Source organism: Lycorma delicatula, chromosome 3, assembly GCF_047948215.1.
Source record: "Lycorma delicatula isolate Av1 chromosome 3, ASM4794821v1, whole genome shotgun sequence".
NCBI classification, from domain to species: Eukaryota; Metazoa; Arthropoda; class Insecta; order Hemiptera; family Fulgoridae; genus Lycorma; species Lycorma delicatula.
This window is the reverse complement of record NC_134457.1, coordinates 106,673,387-106,688,389: the sequence shown is the minus strand read 5'-3', so window position 1 is coordinate 106,688,389 and position 15,003 is coordinate 106,673,387. Positions and strand designations below refer to the sequence as shown.

Here is a 15,003-nt window from a genome sequence, read left to right as displayed (position 1 = left end):
AATTGATTTGCTTATTGCACAAAACAGATATTTTATAGCTCATATTGTCTCCATTTAAGTATGAAGTTTAAAGGTTATTTTACAATGAAGTAAAAAAAAAACGTTTATTACGCATATTTCTTGATTTAAATAATTTATGGTAAGTTTAATCGTAATATAAAAGAAATTCCTAATAATAGAGGATATAAAATTTATATTTATCAAATAAAATGGATTTTTACATTTACTTAACTTTTCAAATAAATCTGCTGTGGACATCACATGAACTCCTTGTAAATATTGACCCTGTTTAAATTACGTATACACATTTTTTTAAAATGAAAAGTACATAAAATTTTATTTCTTTAAAAACGTCTGATATTCTTTTTTTATTGTTATTTAAATATTAATATTTATTGTAATTTTTTTTTTACAATCACATGTTAATAATTATTAATAAATCAATATATTTAAATTAGAAAGTATTTTAAAGAAAGTTAAAAAAAAAGTAGATTGAGTTAGATTCTAACCAAGTGCCTCCGCTTGTAAGATCCAAATATTTCATTAATTATAATTACATTTGTCTATAACTCTGGAATCAATGAAAATAAGTACCACTTATGATATATCGTTAAAAACTCTCAATGAGGGCTTATTACTGCAGTAAATATAAAATAAAAAATCCAAATATTTTTGGATTTTACAATCAAAAAGGAAGGTGCTCAACTAGCTGTTACAACAGTCCTAAATCTAAAATTTCAACATCCTACATTTAATCCTTTTTGAGTTATGTACATATTTTCATACAGACATCACATCGAAACTAGTCAAAATGGATTCAAGGATTGCAAAAATCGATATTTTCGTTGAAATTTGAAAATCAACGTTTTTTCTATCACAATACTTTCTTTACTTCAAACAAGGAAGTAATAAGAAAATTATCTGTAACTTACCTATCTGTCAACTAGTAAAGTAACTATGAATATCATCATTCACAAGCTCTTTAACGTAGAAGTGCCCAGAGAACACAACGTTTTCATGTTAATGGAAATGGGAGTTTAAATTTTCTTGGGGAACTTTGAAAACTAACATATGTTTGTTGGATGGTATATGCTTTTAAAACAACTTGGATTAACATTATTAGTTTATTATCAGAAATTTGATCATTTTTATTATTATAAACAATTATGAACTGCTGTTCATAAGTTAATGATGTTTCTTATCATTTTTGGACGATATTTACTAGAAAATCACCCGAACCAAGCCAAAATACTAAATCTTATATTTATTTTATAAATTTTTAACTTAATTTTTTTTTTTCATTGTTGCATATATTTTCTTATTCATTTAATGAGTAAGAAAAGTATGAATTTACTCATTCTTTTAAATAGAAAATATTAATTGTTTAATAAATTTTAAAAACCAAAAAACCTTTATTAGAATGAAATGCAAAGTATTATATACCCTTCTTTAAGGAAGCATGTATTATATGTGCTATCTATATTGAAGTATTTGACTTTACTGTGGCAATATGATAATCGGGACGTTATTACAGTTCGACTGGGAAAAAGGGATTAAGTAGTTTCTAGTAAGAAAATAATATAAGTGAAATGAAAACATGTTTGTATATATCATCAAAATTTATTCATGAAATTATTTTTATTTATCGATACATTTTTACTTCACTTGTTTGTTGTTAATGTTTTCTAATAATTTGATGAACCGTTCTATTAAACTGGTTAACATTTCCGTAGATTGTTAAATTAAAATTGAGTCCATAACTGCTGTTTGACTTAAAACTGATGACGGTGTAGTTGTATCCAACTCCTCCTTCCTTCAAAGACGGATATCCATTTCTACCTTCGCCTAATAAATCGATGACCTTTAAATAACTAATTGTTAAATTGTTGTAACCGTATGCCGGATATTGGAAATCATAAGTAAAACTTTCATTCCCTTTTCCAGCTGCAGCAATTCCACTATGGTATAGTAATCTAGAAAACACAAGTTAAAAATATTTAATTCTAATATGGCTTTAATTCTATTATTGTTATTGTTCATAAACAGTAATTTTTCTATAAAATATATTTCATTTTAAAAGTCATTGTTTTCTTTTTTTTTGCGTTAAAGATGTGTTTCACATTTCTTATTTGTATTCAGATTGTTTTACACACACACACACACACACACACACACACACACACACACACAGAGATTATATACTTATTTATTCATGTTTGTAATTATCTATCTTTAAAATTATACAAGAAACTTAATACAACACGAAAAGTTAATTTTATGCGTCCCCATCAGTTAATATAATAAATAATGTTAGTTAAAATATTTATTTGTACAGAAACCAATAGTCTGATGCATAATAATAGTTCCTGGTGGATGATAATGACAATTAAAAGCCTGAAAAATGCCATGCTTTATACGGAATGAATCCAGGAAAGTTCATATGAAATGAAGAGACATTACAACTCCTCCATAGAGATTGAAGGAGTAGTAGTAACTGCTTCAAAAAGCAATTAAAACAAACTTTTTAAAGGTTAGTGGAATATTTCTGATGAATTACTTGTCTGTAATAAAAATTTTTGTTAGAAAAGTAAGTTATATACAATTTTTTTAAAATTGTTTTCAAATGTTTTATTATTAGTTTAACTGATGAGACGACTCATGCGTCTAAAACACATTTCTAATTACATCTAAAAAGAATACTTAACTTTTATTTATATTATAGGATTTAAAAATATTTCTAAATTGATAACACTTGTACTTACACATCTCCTTCGGTTAGATTTCCAATAAAAAGATCATGTGTACCATTTATGCTTCCATTTCCTCTGAGTTGGTGATGGAATTTGGGATGAAATTTATATTCACCGAATGCCAAATCAATCATTACCGCAAATCCGATTAAAAGTATTATGTTTGCTGTTATCGCTTTGGTGAACTCCATCTGAAATAAAAATTGCAATTACACATATCATATACAATACTTGAAGTGTATTAGATTTTTTTTTTTTTTTTATGGTTATCTTTTCCATTTTATTTACACAGGTATGTCCAACCGATTTTAAAACAGTTTTATTTATAATGAATTTAACAAAGTTAAACTAAACCAAAAATCAGTAAGAATTCAATCGGTTTGAGCTTCGGCTGCCATAAGAATGGAAGTCTTATGGCAGCCGAAAATAAATTTGCAGCCATATAACAGTAATTTTGTTTAAACATCAATATTATCATTTCAGTTATTTCTTAAACCTTTGTTTCTAATCAAGTAAAAGTCGCAATTATATTTTTACTTTCATCGAACAACTGGCTTCACAAATTTTATTTACAGCTAACGATTACAAAATATAATTTTTTTTTATTTATAATTTTAACTCATAGTTTATCCTTTTTTCCATTACTAAATAGAAATATCTTTAATGATCTGAACGTTTTTGTCTTTTATTGTCTCTATTGTCTTTTATCCTTTGCAAAATAATCCCATATCTAAAATTAAAAATAAAATATATATAATATTTTATTGTAAATTAAAACTATCATTCATTTTTGATTGCAAGAAAATAAAGATAATTCATCTTTTAGTTCATGAGCAACGAAATGTTTAATAGAAAAAATAAAATTATGATAATTACTTTTAATTCTTAACTTAGTAGAAATTTATAAGCTACTATCACATGAAAAACAATTTATCTTACCGTAATGTCTTTTTAAGATCTGAAAAACTGTTTGGAGAAATAATTATTTCTTACTCGTTCGTTTCCCGTGGTAAAGTGAATTAAATTAATTATTGCCCGGTTTATAAATGTTTAATTTTATCTTTGGAAAAATAAAATTACGTAATTACTTAATTATATTAGATGACTGTATTATTTTACGTAAATCTCTATATTGAAATAAACAAATTCTAAGAAACAACCAACTAATGTGTGATGATCTCACATTTCATTTTAATCACACGTTGAGTACCCTACTTATCTACAATTGGATGAAAACTGTTTCTGAGAGTTTATCTTAGGCGTAAATTTGTTTTAGGTTAAAAATTAATTTACTAGGGATTTTTAAAGATAAATTTCAAAAATGTTATAAAATCCCATAGTTTAATAGAAAATATAGAATTAGAAACGTCTCTTTTGTATTTATTTTTTTGTAAAATGTGTTATTACGCTTTAATTCCATTGCCTGAGATATAACACGATTATACTAAGTGTTCGCATGGGCCTACTAAACTGCTTACGAAACATTAATAAAAAGTAATATATCAACAAAAAAAATGTTTGTAAATTTTTACGGTTAATTAAAATTAACAATGAACAGTCCTAAGAAACGAATTAGAAAATAACTTATTCACAGTTACACATTCTATATTTTTACGTCGGGTGAATTTCTGTTTAATTTATATTTCTTTCCAATTGAAAAACGATTTTAGAAATTGAAGAAGGAGGGGGAATCGGTAAACATTTTCTTAGATTGAATGTTAATGCACATTATAAGCTTTTGTTAATGAGATTTTACATTTCTTGATAAAAATTAAGAATATTTAATTATTTCTGGAGACGGAAAATTATTAGCGAATACCATTTACTCGATTAAGGTATCGATGGAAATCCAATCATTTGTAAATTTACATGAAAGTAAACGCGTGGCATACTAACTATAGTCAAAGAGGAAACTGACACAGATACTGACATTTTTTCAAATAGGTACATTTTATTCTCTTATTGTAGATCTTCAACCTCATTTCACGTATTTATTTTTGATTAGCTAAAAAGCACATACTAATAATATTTTCATAAATAAATACTGGCATAATACTGTATTTATAACATATATATATAAAGCTATAATATTTATTTACGACAATATAATTCTTATTTATAAAAGAACTCTTTCAATTCGATTTTATGCCTAATTTTGATATTCATGCAAGTTTTATTTACGAAAATCTTCCAATGAATTTTCTTAACGTTTTGCGTAGAAATATTTTAATATTTATCTAGGGCTGAATTAGCAATTGACTGATCTCCCTTGCGGTTCTATACCACGAGGGAATTAGTATGTTTCTTATTTGACTGCCATTGGCCTTTTACTGTCTAGAACTAAGCAATAATAGTGTGGTTCTCAAACTTTTTTTAAGTAGTATTCAGGTGAATTACAGTTCAATAGCGTACCATTGAACTATCGAATATATAATGTGTCAATAGGATAGTGATAGGATTGTACCTCAGAATGGTACTGCAATAAAATTTTCAATCTCTTTGACAATAATTATTTATATTACAAAAAAATTATCTTACAAGTTTTTATTTATAAAGGTTTTTAAAATAGTTTGTTACAGAAATCATTCATTTATTTCACAAAGAAATGTTACATTTTATATTTACTTACATTACTGATTATAATATTCTTGAATATTAAAAATTCAAAAGGAGGGTGATGCACTGTCCTTGAAACAAGCAAAGAAATGTCTGTTCGATTGAACCTAATTTTATGCGCAAATATGAGTCAAGATTCAATTAATTAAGAAACTGTTTTTACTCTCACCATAGCAGAGATTCCAATTTAAGAAAGATGTGTGGTAGGAAATGCAGTTAAAAATGACAATATTTTTCTGAACAGTGATGGATTGGTTATTAATTTTTAAACATAAGCCAAAATTCATATAACTTAGTAAATTCCATTTTTTCAGGAATAAAAACTAGTATGAAAGGGTTGAATTCAGAATAGTCTTCTTTAAAATATTCTTCAAACATTTCAGCGCACATTAAGGAGTGGGGTTTTACATTATGCCTAGATTATCTTTCGTTTCAGTTTTATGTATTGTCACAAAATTTTCCAAATTTGGAAAGGCAGGCTTTCATTCAAAACACTATTATTCATCATTTGACATTTTTTTATAAATGCTTTTATTTTGTCAACTGAAAATCGATTTGTTTTTCACCTTGCAAACTTCAATCTAGGTCATTGAAGGGATTAAAATTATTTGTTTAGTAAGCTAGTGTTATGATCTACAGCTTTTATTTCAATCGATGTCAATTTTTGGAGGTGCCGTTATCTATATTACAAAGAACAAATTGTTAATCGGACTCATTATTCAAAGAAAACATTCCTTTTAGTTCCTTCTCGATTTTTCTTTGTTAATTTTTCTATTTCTTTCTTCTTAATTGGAAATTAAGAATTTACCATTACCCTGGTACTCTATACTGCTCTTGTTACAATACTACATATTTCTTAACTCCGCTATTAAAAACTGAGAAACATTTTTACTATTATTTTTTTCTGAAAAAAAAATTACATTTCAACAGAATCTTATAAATGAATAAAACAGGAAAATATTTTACTTAATGTCGTTTTTACTAAACTCATTTTTTACTCCGGTTAAATGTAAATTTTCATAAACTCGACACTGTCTACAGCAAGTGGTAAATCGATGCTAATAATTTGACAAATTATATAAAAGTTTGACTTTTTATGAAAAAAATATTGTTAAGTATTAATAGACATTACGATTATTACGTTTATTACGATTATTATTATCATCACGATTAAGTATAATCAAATGTGGAATAAATTGTATGACATAAGTTATGTTTGTGAAGATTTTTAAATATTTGATTATATATATCAAACGTTTCACAATCGGTGTTTCGTGTTAGTTTTTGCGAGTCGAATAGCTTGTATTTTTAATTTTTCTATAAAAATATAATTTGCTCAAATTAAGAAAGAACGAAATGCGTGTTGAAACGCTTTTGTACTATAATATATCAATAAATGTTTGAGAACCGTTGACCCACTGTACTAATAATAATCATCAGTAAATTCTAATAATTATGAATTATAATAATTATAATTCAAAATGTTTGAATTTTTTGTGTTTTAATGATTTTATTGTATTGCTGTGTCCGGTTACCAACTTGAGAAGAGAAGGACAACGTACCAAAATTTTTGAAGGGCTGTGTTAATAGATTACTCATTTTAAAACTCTTGTCTTTGTATTTTGTTATTAATTATTTTTGAAAAAACAGACACCTTATCAAGTGACGTTATTTCTTGGTAGCGATTACTGAAATTAAAAAAAAATCTTTGTTCATTTTTAATCTTAGTAAGTGTGTACTTATATGTATGTTACGTTTTATCCTAAACAAGTACCTTGTGAGAATTTGAAGTGTATTAAATTACTGTATATTACGTCAACACATAAATTTGTAAATTTGCTGTTTTCGTTTTTATTTTACGATACAGACTATCATATATCACTTTCAATCTGTTTGCTAAAAATAACTCGACCCAAAATCTCGGTCGAATTTGTTAACGGTCAAAATCAGATCATGAGGGTGGAAATGGGGTGGCTTTTTCGAAAAAACAAAATTTCGCTATAACCTTCTTATTAAGTAAAATATCGAATTCATTTAAAGTTCCTACTATTCCTCGGAGAAAGGCATAAAACCTCTCTAAGTAAAGTTTTTTGATATCACCAACCTTTGGTACAAGTGGGGGGGTGGGTGGTGGAAAAATGGAGTTTTAAAGACTCCTCTAAACATTACCTAAAACTTTTGTCTGAAACTTTTTTTGATACGACCAACTCTTACGGCAAGGGATGACAAAAATATTGCTGGACTTTTATGATGGAGCTTGTTGTATGCTAAACATGTAAAATTTTTTCACATGCAACCATTGTCGTATTGAGTAAATTTCAAGTGTTTCTTAACTTTAAGATTCAATTTTTGTTATCCTCTACTTAGCACCGATGAAATCTACCTCCGCCTTCTGGCGTGCCGAAAGGGACTTTTTTGTTCGCTAGCAACGAAACCATCAATAAAAATTTAAAAACCTTTTTTATCGAAGTAGTTGCAGTTTTTTTTTATTGAAGCAAACAAGCGTTCATTCTTTGATAATACATTCAACATATTGTCACCATGTTCGTGGTTCGACAAGGATACTGAGAGATTAACAAAGGTAAAAATGTCTTATAAATACAATTATTTGCACTAGAAATATATAAAATAAAATAAATAACTGTAATAATAACAACAATAATAATAGATGTAATAATAATAATAATAAATATATATAACATACAAGATAGTAATTCAAATAAAAAGACAAAATTGATTTTATGATAATTATATTATAAATAAGTGTAATTAAATCATCTGATTGTGATCATTACACATCATGATCAAGTACAATGAAATGCGATAAATTGTATAACTTACGTTTTTTGTGAAGATCTTTTATATATACCAGTAATGATAATACTTCATTAATCGATGTTTAAAATAATACTTTGTAATAAAAATATGAATTAAAAAAATTAAACAAATAATTAATTATTAAAATATATCTAAGATATAGTGATTAACTTTGATTTTCCCATAGCATATATAAATAAATGTGATTTATGTATAATATATATATTTTGTTAAACTTATTCCGCTCTAATTACGATTAATTATTTGTATCAAAGCGATACGAATAATTTAATTTGCTTACACCGCTGAAGTTACATTTGTTGACACCGCACAATCATTTGTGTTACTCATTGTTTTGCTGATCCCTTCAATAGGGAATTCAGGTACAATATAAGCTTAAATTTCACGATCGTTGGTACTGAGCTCTTCGGTCAATCTAGACTTTAATCATCCTAAGCAAAATTTTTTTTGTCTTCCCAAGTATAACACTCAAATAGAGGCACCGACCAAGAAGAAAGTCTGTGTGTGTATGCTTCTGCGTATATATATATATTTACTGAAATTAATCTTTTTAAGATTCAGTAGATTAAATGTTATTTAAATCTTTACATTTAAAAATGTTAAGTTCGTTTTAGTACGCATCAAAAACTCAAAATGTTCTGCACCGATTGAGGTCAAATTTTAGCACGATATATAACCCACATCAAAGATTGTTTTTATCTACTTTTAGGATTCGAACTCGGAACCACCGGATTAAAGTCCGAGACTTTACCACTCGCGCCACGGAGGCTGGCAAACATATTCGTTAGGAGCCGAATAAAAACACGACTTACCAATGTGGCGTTTTGTGTCAAACCAATTTTATACGGACTATAATTATTTTTAATACGCGAAACCCTTTGCAATGATTGAACATTAACTTAAACCTCTTCAAAAATTATTCCTTTTGAACTAAGCCACATTTTGATATCATTGTTTTTCTATAACACGGCTGGAATTCTTTTCGTTTAATGATAAGAAGCGTTGTCGAAGACAATAAGACAATAACCGAATTCTCTTCCAAAGGACATAATACACCGCTATACTATTTCTAAATATTTCAAATTCGTGTAATTTCTTTACGAATCGCGTTTTTATCAAAATTTCACCTTTTTCTCAATTGACCTGTGGGGTATTGTTTTCTTTGGAGACCGTAATTCATTAGTAGATTCATACTCGAGAATCACGTTGTACACTGAAGCAGCACAACTTCTACTTACGTTAGCAGTTTATTAATATCTGAAATCAACGCCGTTTGATTATTCTGTAATTTGTAAGCATTACTCTGCTTTTGTAAACATTTAAAATGATGTGTTTTTTCGCACGACTTAAGGCTTTTTCCTTCGCAGCCCACAAATCCTTATATATAAAAATGTTAAGTTCGATTGTGTACGCTTCAAAAACTCAAAATGTTCTGCACCGATTGAGCTCAATTTTAGCACAATATATAACCCGCACAAAAGATATTTTTCTCATCAGTCACATACCCGCAACCGCGAAAACAGTTTTTTTAACGGTCAGCTGTGTACCAGTGACCGCGTCATCTGCCGGAAGCGAGGGGAACAATCGCCATACTAGCTAACGACAACCGCAGTCACATGTAAAACAATATCTATTCCCAATTACATTATTTATTATCAAAAAAAAAAAAAACGTATCCACTTGCATCTGGTTCATATTATTATACAATCTGAATAAAATATTCACTTTAATCGAGGTACTTCTGTGAGATCGTGTCGTGATTGAGCTGCGCCTTTCACCAAATCGTAAGTAGAGGTTATGTTTTATATGAGAGAAGGTCAGAAAAAATATTAATTTTTTATAATTATAATTTAACTTTTTCATTTAACTAATATTTTACTTATTTATTTAAATTCATGTATTTAGTTAATATTATTAATTTTTAGCCACTTTTCAATACTGTCTGTCCTGTGTCTCATTGTTGTCGAGCTGCAGCTATGACAACCATGAGAGATAGGTGAAAAAACTTCAAATAAATTTTTTTTGCCTTTACAAAATGAAAGTTTTTCGTCATTAAACTTTTTGTTCTTTCTGTAATGCTGTGAGAGCCATAAGAGGTTATAATCTTATCCCTTCCTTGTATTCCAGTGAAAGCCGAAATAATGCCTTGCAGAAAATCGAATTTGGGCCGCCGCACTCGCCACACAGAAGGATCAAGAAGACGGCTTTCGAATATGACTGAGGAAGAGCGGGCATCCGTACGAGAGAGGAACAGACTAAGCACCATCCAGATACGTAACGTGGAACCGGCAGAAAGACGAGCAGCCTGGTTTGAGGATGCACGATTGCGAGCACGTCAGTCGCGTTCTGCAACAACAGATTTGGTTCGTTCTCGACGGAATGAACGCGACAGGGTGAGGATAGCTGAAACACGAACCCAAAGAACAGCTGATCTGAATCTGCAATACAATCGTCTTGCGTTCCGGAACAATCCAGCTGTTGATTATAGTTCAAGCCGGCATGTTGTCGTTGGCCAGATGAGTCATGTCTGTACCTACTGCCAGGTCTGCCACCACCAGAGCCATTGAAAACTCTACTTGTTGGATCTATCGCTGAATCGAAGTATTTCCTATTGAACATTAGGAAATATAACTCTAGCTTCCAAATTACGTCATTTGGTGCGGAAATCATGACGACTCAATTCATGCCAACTTTAAAAATCAAAGGGCAAATATATCACAAAGCTGGCTCCCTGCTCCCGTTCTCAGGTAGTGACCATAAATTCCTTCAAAAGTACTTAATTGGTGATGATAGAGATGAAGTCGATGCACGTTGTGGAATATATACCTCGCTAAGAAGACCCATTATTTCGCAGCTACAGAAACTCCTTCACGAAAGGAACTATTTTGTGCGTTTGTTCAAACGGCAATTGATATGATGCCATCAGATACCCACAAGATTGTCATTCACGTAGACAAAACGCCCGCTGGAGAACATGTTCGGAGATATAATGCTCCAACTATAGACGAAGTAGTCATAGTCGGAGATCAGTTCCAGAGATATTGTTCTCCATCGAAGAAACGATCAATTGATAAACGTCGCAGAAACTTCGGTGTGCCACAGCGAAGCGTGGCAGGGTACAGCTAGTTATATATATATAATTATGTGTGTGTGTGTGTGTGTGTGTGTGTGTGTGTGTGTGCGCGCGCGCGCGCCAATTTTTCACTTAAAATTTGAGAATCTATATCAATAGTTATATATATATATAACTTGACTGTAGTATTTAACAAGTAGTGCCAAAAAGTACTCTGATTTAGTTTGTTTCTCATAAAAGAAATTCACATCACCGGAAAGCTTTGTTAGTTTTTTCCTGGTACAGTAAAGTAAAATTTACTAGTCTTTATCTGTAAGAGATAAACACTAGGTTTTTGTAAATGAGTTTTAGAAATAAAGAATTTTTCTTTGTCATTCATAAAAATCACATTTATAAAAAATCTCTTTTATTTATTATGAAGCTAGTTTTCATCTTAGGTATAACTGGACTTTCGTAAGCATACAAATGGGCCTACCGGACGGTTTAGTTAAGCTTAATGAAAAAAAATTACAGCAATTTGTCAAAAGGGAAAAATCTGTAAATAGACTAGGTGAATTCAAACAAATAATTTACATGAGAAAACAAATAATTTACATCTTAGACTATGTTAGGTAAAATTTTGCCTAGATCACTTGACTGTTAATCTACTGTCGTTACTGAAATTTTTCATAAAAAATGAAGAAAAGTTGGGTCTTTTCTATTTTTTTTCTCCGCTGTGGTTTTTTACACAACGTACAAGTAATTGTTCATGTTATATGGTTGTAATTACAAATAATAAGCATAATCTAACAAAACTTAACCTATATGCAGAGGATTGTCATTTTTCTGAACCTTGTGCTATAAGAACGGAAACGGGTCTTAATTATCGAGCTTCACGCAGAAACGCATTACAAAGTATTTAAATAGCCTGCACCTAATTAGTTAATTGTAGCTAATTAAAAATTAAATTATGTTTAAAATTTTAATGAAAAAATACATAAATAATTTTTTTTTTGGGGGGATAACGGAGACTATTATGATCCTTAGCCCTAATCTCAATCTAATACTTTCCCACCCATACCAAATATAGCAATCATATCAAAAGACTTGTCTTATCAAAGAGATTATCCTGAAAATAGGAGTGTCATAGAATATTAAAACCCCAAAATAACAGAAGGTGACAGGAGTGTATTAAACATACAATTGCCACATAAAACCCTATATTAATATTATAAAAACTGGTGTAAAAGCCCGTAATTATTTAACATTATGTTTAGACATAATATTGGGAAGCAACCGATTTACGGTTTTATTTTTAATGATATCGATCAGAAATCTTGTTGACCTTCTTGTTGAACCGATCACCGAAGTTTACATCCTATATTCAGGTTGATGCGGCTCCTGCAGCTTCTTTTAAGTCAATGACGGAGACTGCAGCCAAAGTACAGATTGAAAAAATCACAGATCAGGGATCTGTGAAAACAGAAATAATGATTTTGGAAAAGGAAGATTTAGAAAAAGCAACAATGGAGCGTCCGAAATCACGGAAGCCTTTTGGGTGAGAGGGCAAGTAGTTCGGCCGTTCCACATGTTCTAGCAGTGAGTGCATCCAGTCTCAACTGTGATGTACTTCTGATCGCGTCATTTGATGCAAGATATCCTCCACGATTTACGGTGAAGGATCTGAAGATTCCATCTACCTGGATTCAGATACTTTGGAATTCGACATTTAGACCATCAGGATGATAGTAAAACGGAAGAAGAAAGGATAAACGGAATGGCCTAACGGATAACCTAGGCGATAATGACAGAGAATTTTTTAAGAATTTTCATCAAAGGACAATTTTAATTTCTTTTGTTTGATAGTGAATTTAGTTATACAGGATCGATAACATTTTGTAAGAAATGGTTTGAAAGCTTAAGTGTTTTAAAGTGTCAATGTTAAACGGTTTTAAGTAACAAGGACCCTTTACACCCTTCTAATATTGTGTTTCTTTTGGGGTTTTTATTACTCCCTGACAACTATATTTCTGGGTGATCTATTATGACAAGACTAGTCTACTACTATGTCGCTCGTGCTATTAACAGGGAAGTAAAAGGATTTTTCTTTTTGTTCTTGATTTAGAAAGGGGCTAATGACCACAGCAATCGATGCCCCTAAAACTTCGAAAAAAAAATTAACATATTTTCACGTATCTAGAATGATTTATTCAATTATAGATAATTAGGGTACTTTACGCGCGCTTTAAGATTTTTTTTTGTGAATGAGATCATCATATAGACAGACAACATACGAGCAAGTTGGTTATTTCTTCAAATTTTTTATTTCCGTTAAAGTACTTGTAATTTAAGTAAAATAATAGTCTTATCTAATGTAATTAAAGTAATTACGTAAATAATTTATTTTCCAAAGATAAAATTAATCATTTATAAACCGGGCATTAATAATTAAATTCACTTTACCACGGCAAACATACTACAAAGAAATAATTATTTCTCAAAATTGTTTTCCGGAGCTTTTAATACACATTAAGGTAACAATTATAATTTTTCATAAGATAGCTTAAAAATTGCTGAAGTTAAGAATTAAAAGTAATTCTTATTATTTTATTAATCATTCCAGTTGTATATGAAATAAAACTTGGTTGATTACCTTTATTTTTTCAATCAAAATGATTTCTAATTTTATTTTAGCGATAAAATAAATAAATTTAACAAAATGATTTTATTTGATAACATATACGAAAGTAAAAATTACCCCTTAGAGGTCTAGGGGGGTCTAGTGTTAAACTTGTCGTCAAAAATCAGCTGATTTCGAAGTTAAAGTTCTCAGGTTCAAATTCTAACAAGAGTAAGGCAAGCTTACGTGCTTTCATTTACTTTTGAACACTAGATCGTGGATACCGGTGTTCTTTGGCGGTTGGGTTTCAATTAATCACACGTCGTTACTGAAAAGTGTGACTAGTTGAAAAATGAAATAATAAAATGAAAGAAAAAACCTCTTTTTTCTTTCTTTTGTCTTTAGCCTCCAGAACCATCGTATGGTATTACTTCATAGGAAGAATGAGGATGATATGTATGAATAAAAATGAAATATAGTCTTGTACAGTTTCAGGTCAACCGATCTTGAGACGTGTGGTTAATTGAAACCGAACCACCAAAGAACGACGGTATCGACGATCTACTATTCAAATCCGTATAAAAGTAACAGACTGCCTTTACTAGGATTTGAAACTTAGAACTCTTGACTTCGAAATCAGCTGTTTGCGCTGACGAGTTTATCACTACTAGACCAACCCGGTAGGTTAAAAAAAACCTGAAACCAATTAATTTTCTACACCAAATAGGATAAAATTCAGATAAATAAATTTTATTTCTTTTTGACTGAAATTGTAGAAATCTTTTATATTTATGAAATTTTAAATTATTATTACATTTAAATAATAGTCTGGCTCCAGTAATATACATAATCATTATTATTTTTTATTCGGAAAGTTGTCTATAAACATAAGAAGAAATTTTATTGAGTGATTTTAGTAAATAAAATCTCTTCACTTGTGTGAAATTAAAAATATACTATTAAAGTATAGGACTGAAATGGTATAATACTTTAATTGCAACTGGTTATTGTTTAACCACCTGTTTTAAACCCGTAATAACATTTGCACCTCTCTCTAAAATAATATAAACAAAATCAGTATCCAAATTAACCGATGTCATCTTCAAAAAAAGCAGTTTTCCATTTCC

At 29.5% G+C, this 15,003-nt stretch overlaps 1 protein-coding gene across 1 annotated transcript; it reads right to left on the bottom strand.

The window, feature by feature from the left end:
* Positions 1 to 1,600: 1,600 nt before the first annotated feature.
* On the bottom strand, positions 1,601 to 3,818 carry LOC142321858 (uncharacterized). The gene is made up of 3 exons (XM_075360316.1): positions 3,690 to 3,818; positions 2,763 to 2,941; positions 1,601 to 1,973 (listed from the first exon to the last, which is right to left on the bottom strand). Exons 2-3 carry the CDS (start codon positions 2,939 to 2,941, stop codon positions 1,676 to 1,678), a joined length of 477 nt encoding a protein of 158 aa, XP_075216431.1. The 5' UTR covers positions 3,690 to 3,818; the 3' UTR covers positions 1,601 to 1,675.
* Positions 3,819 to 15,003: the final 11,185 nt, after the last annotated feature.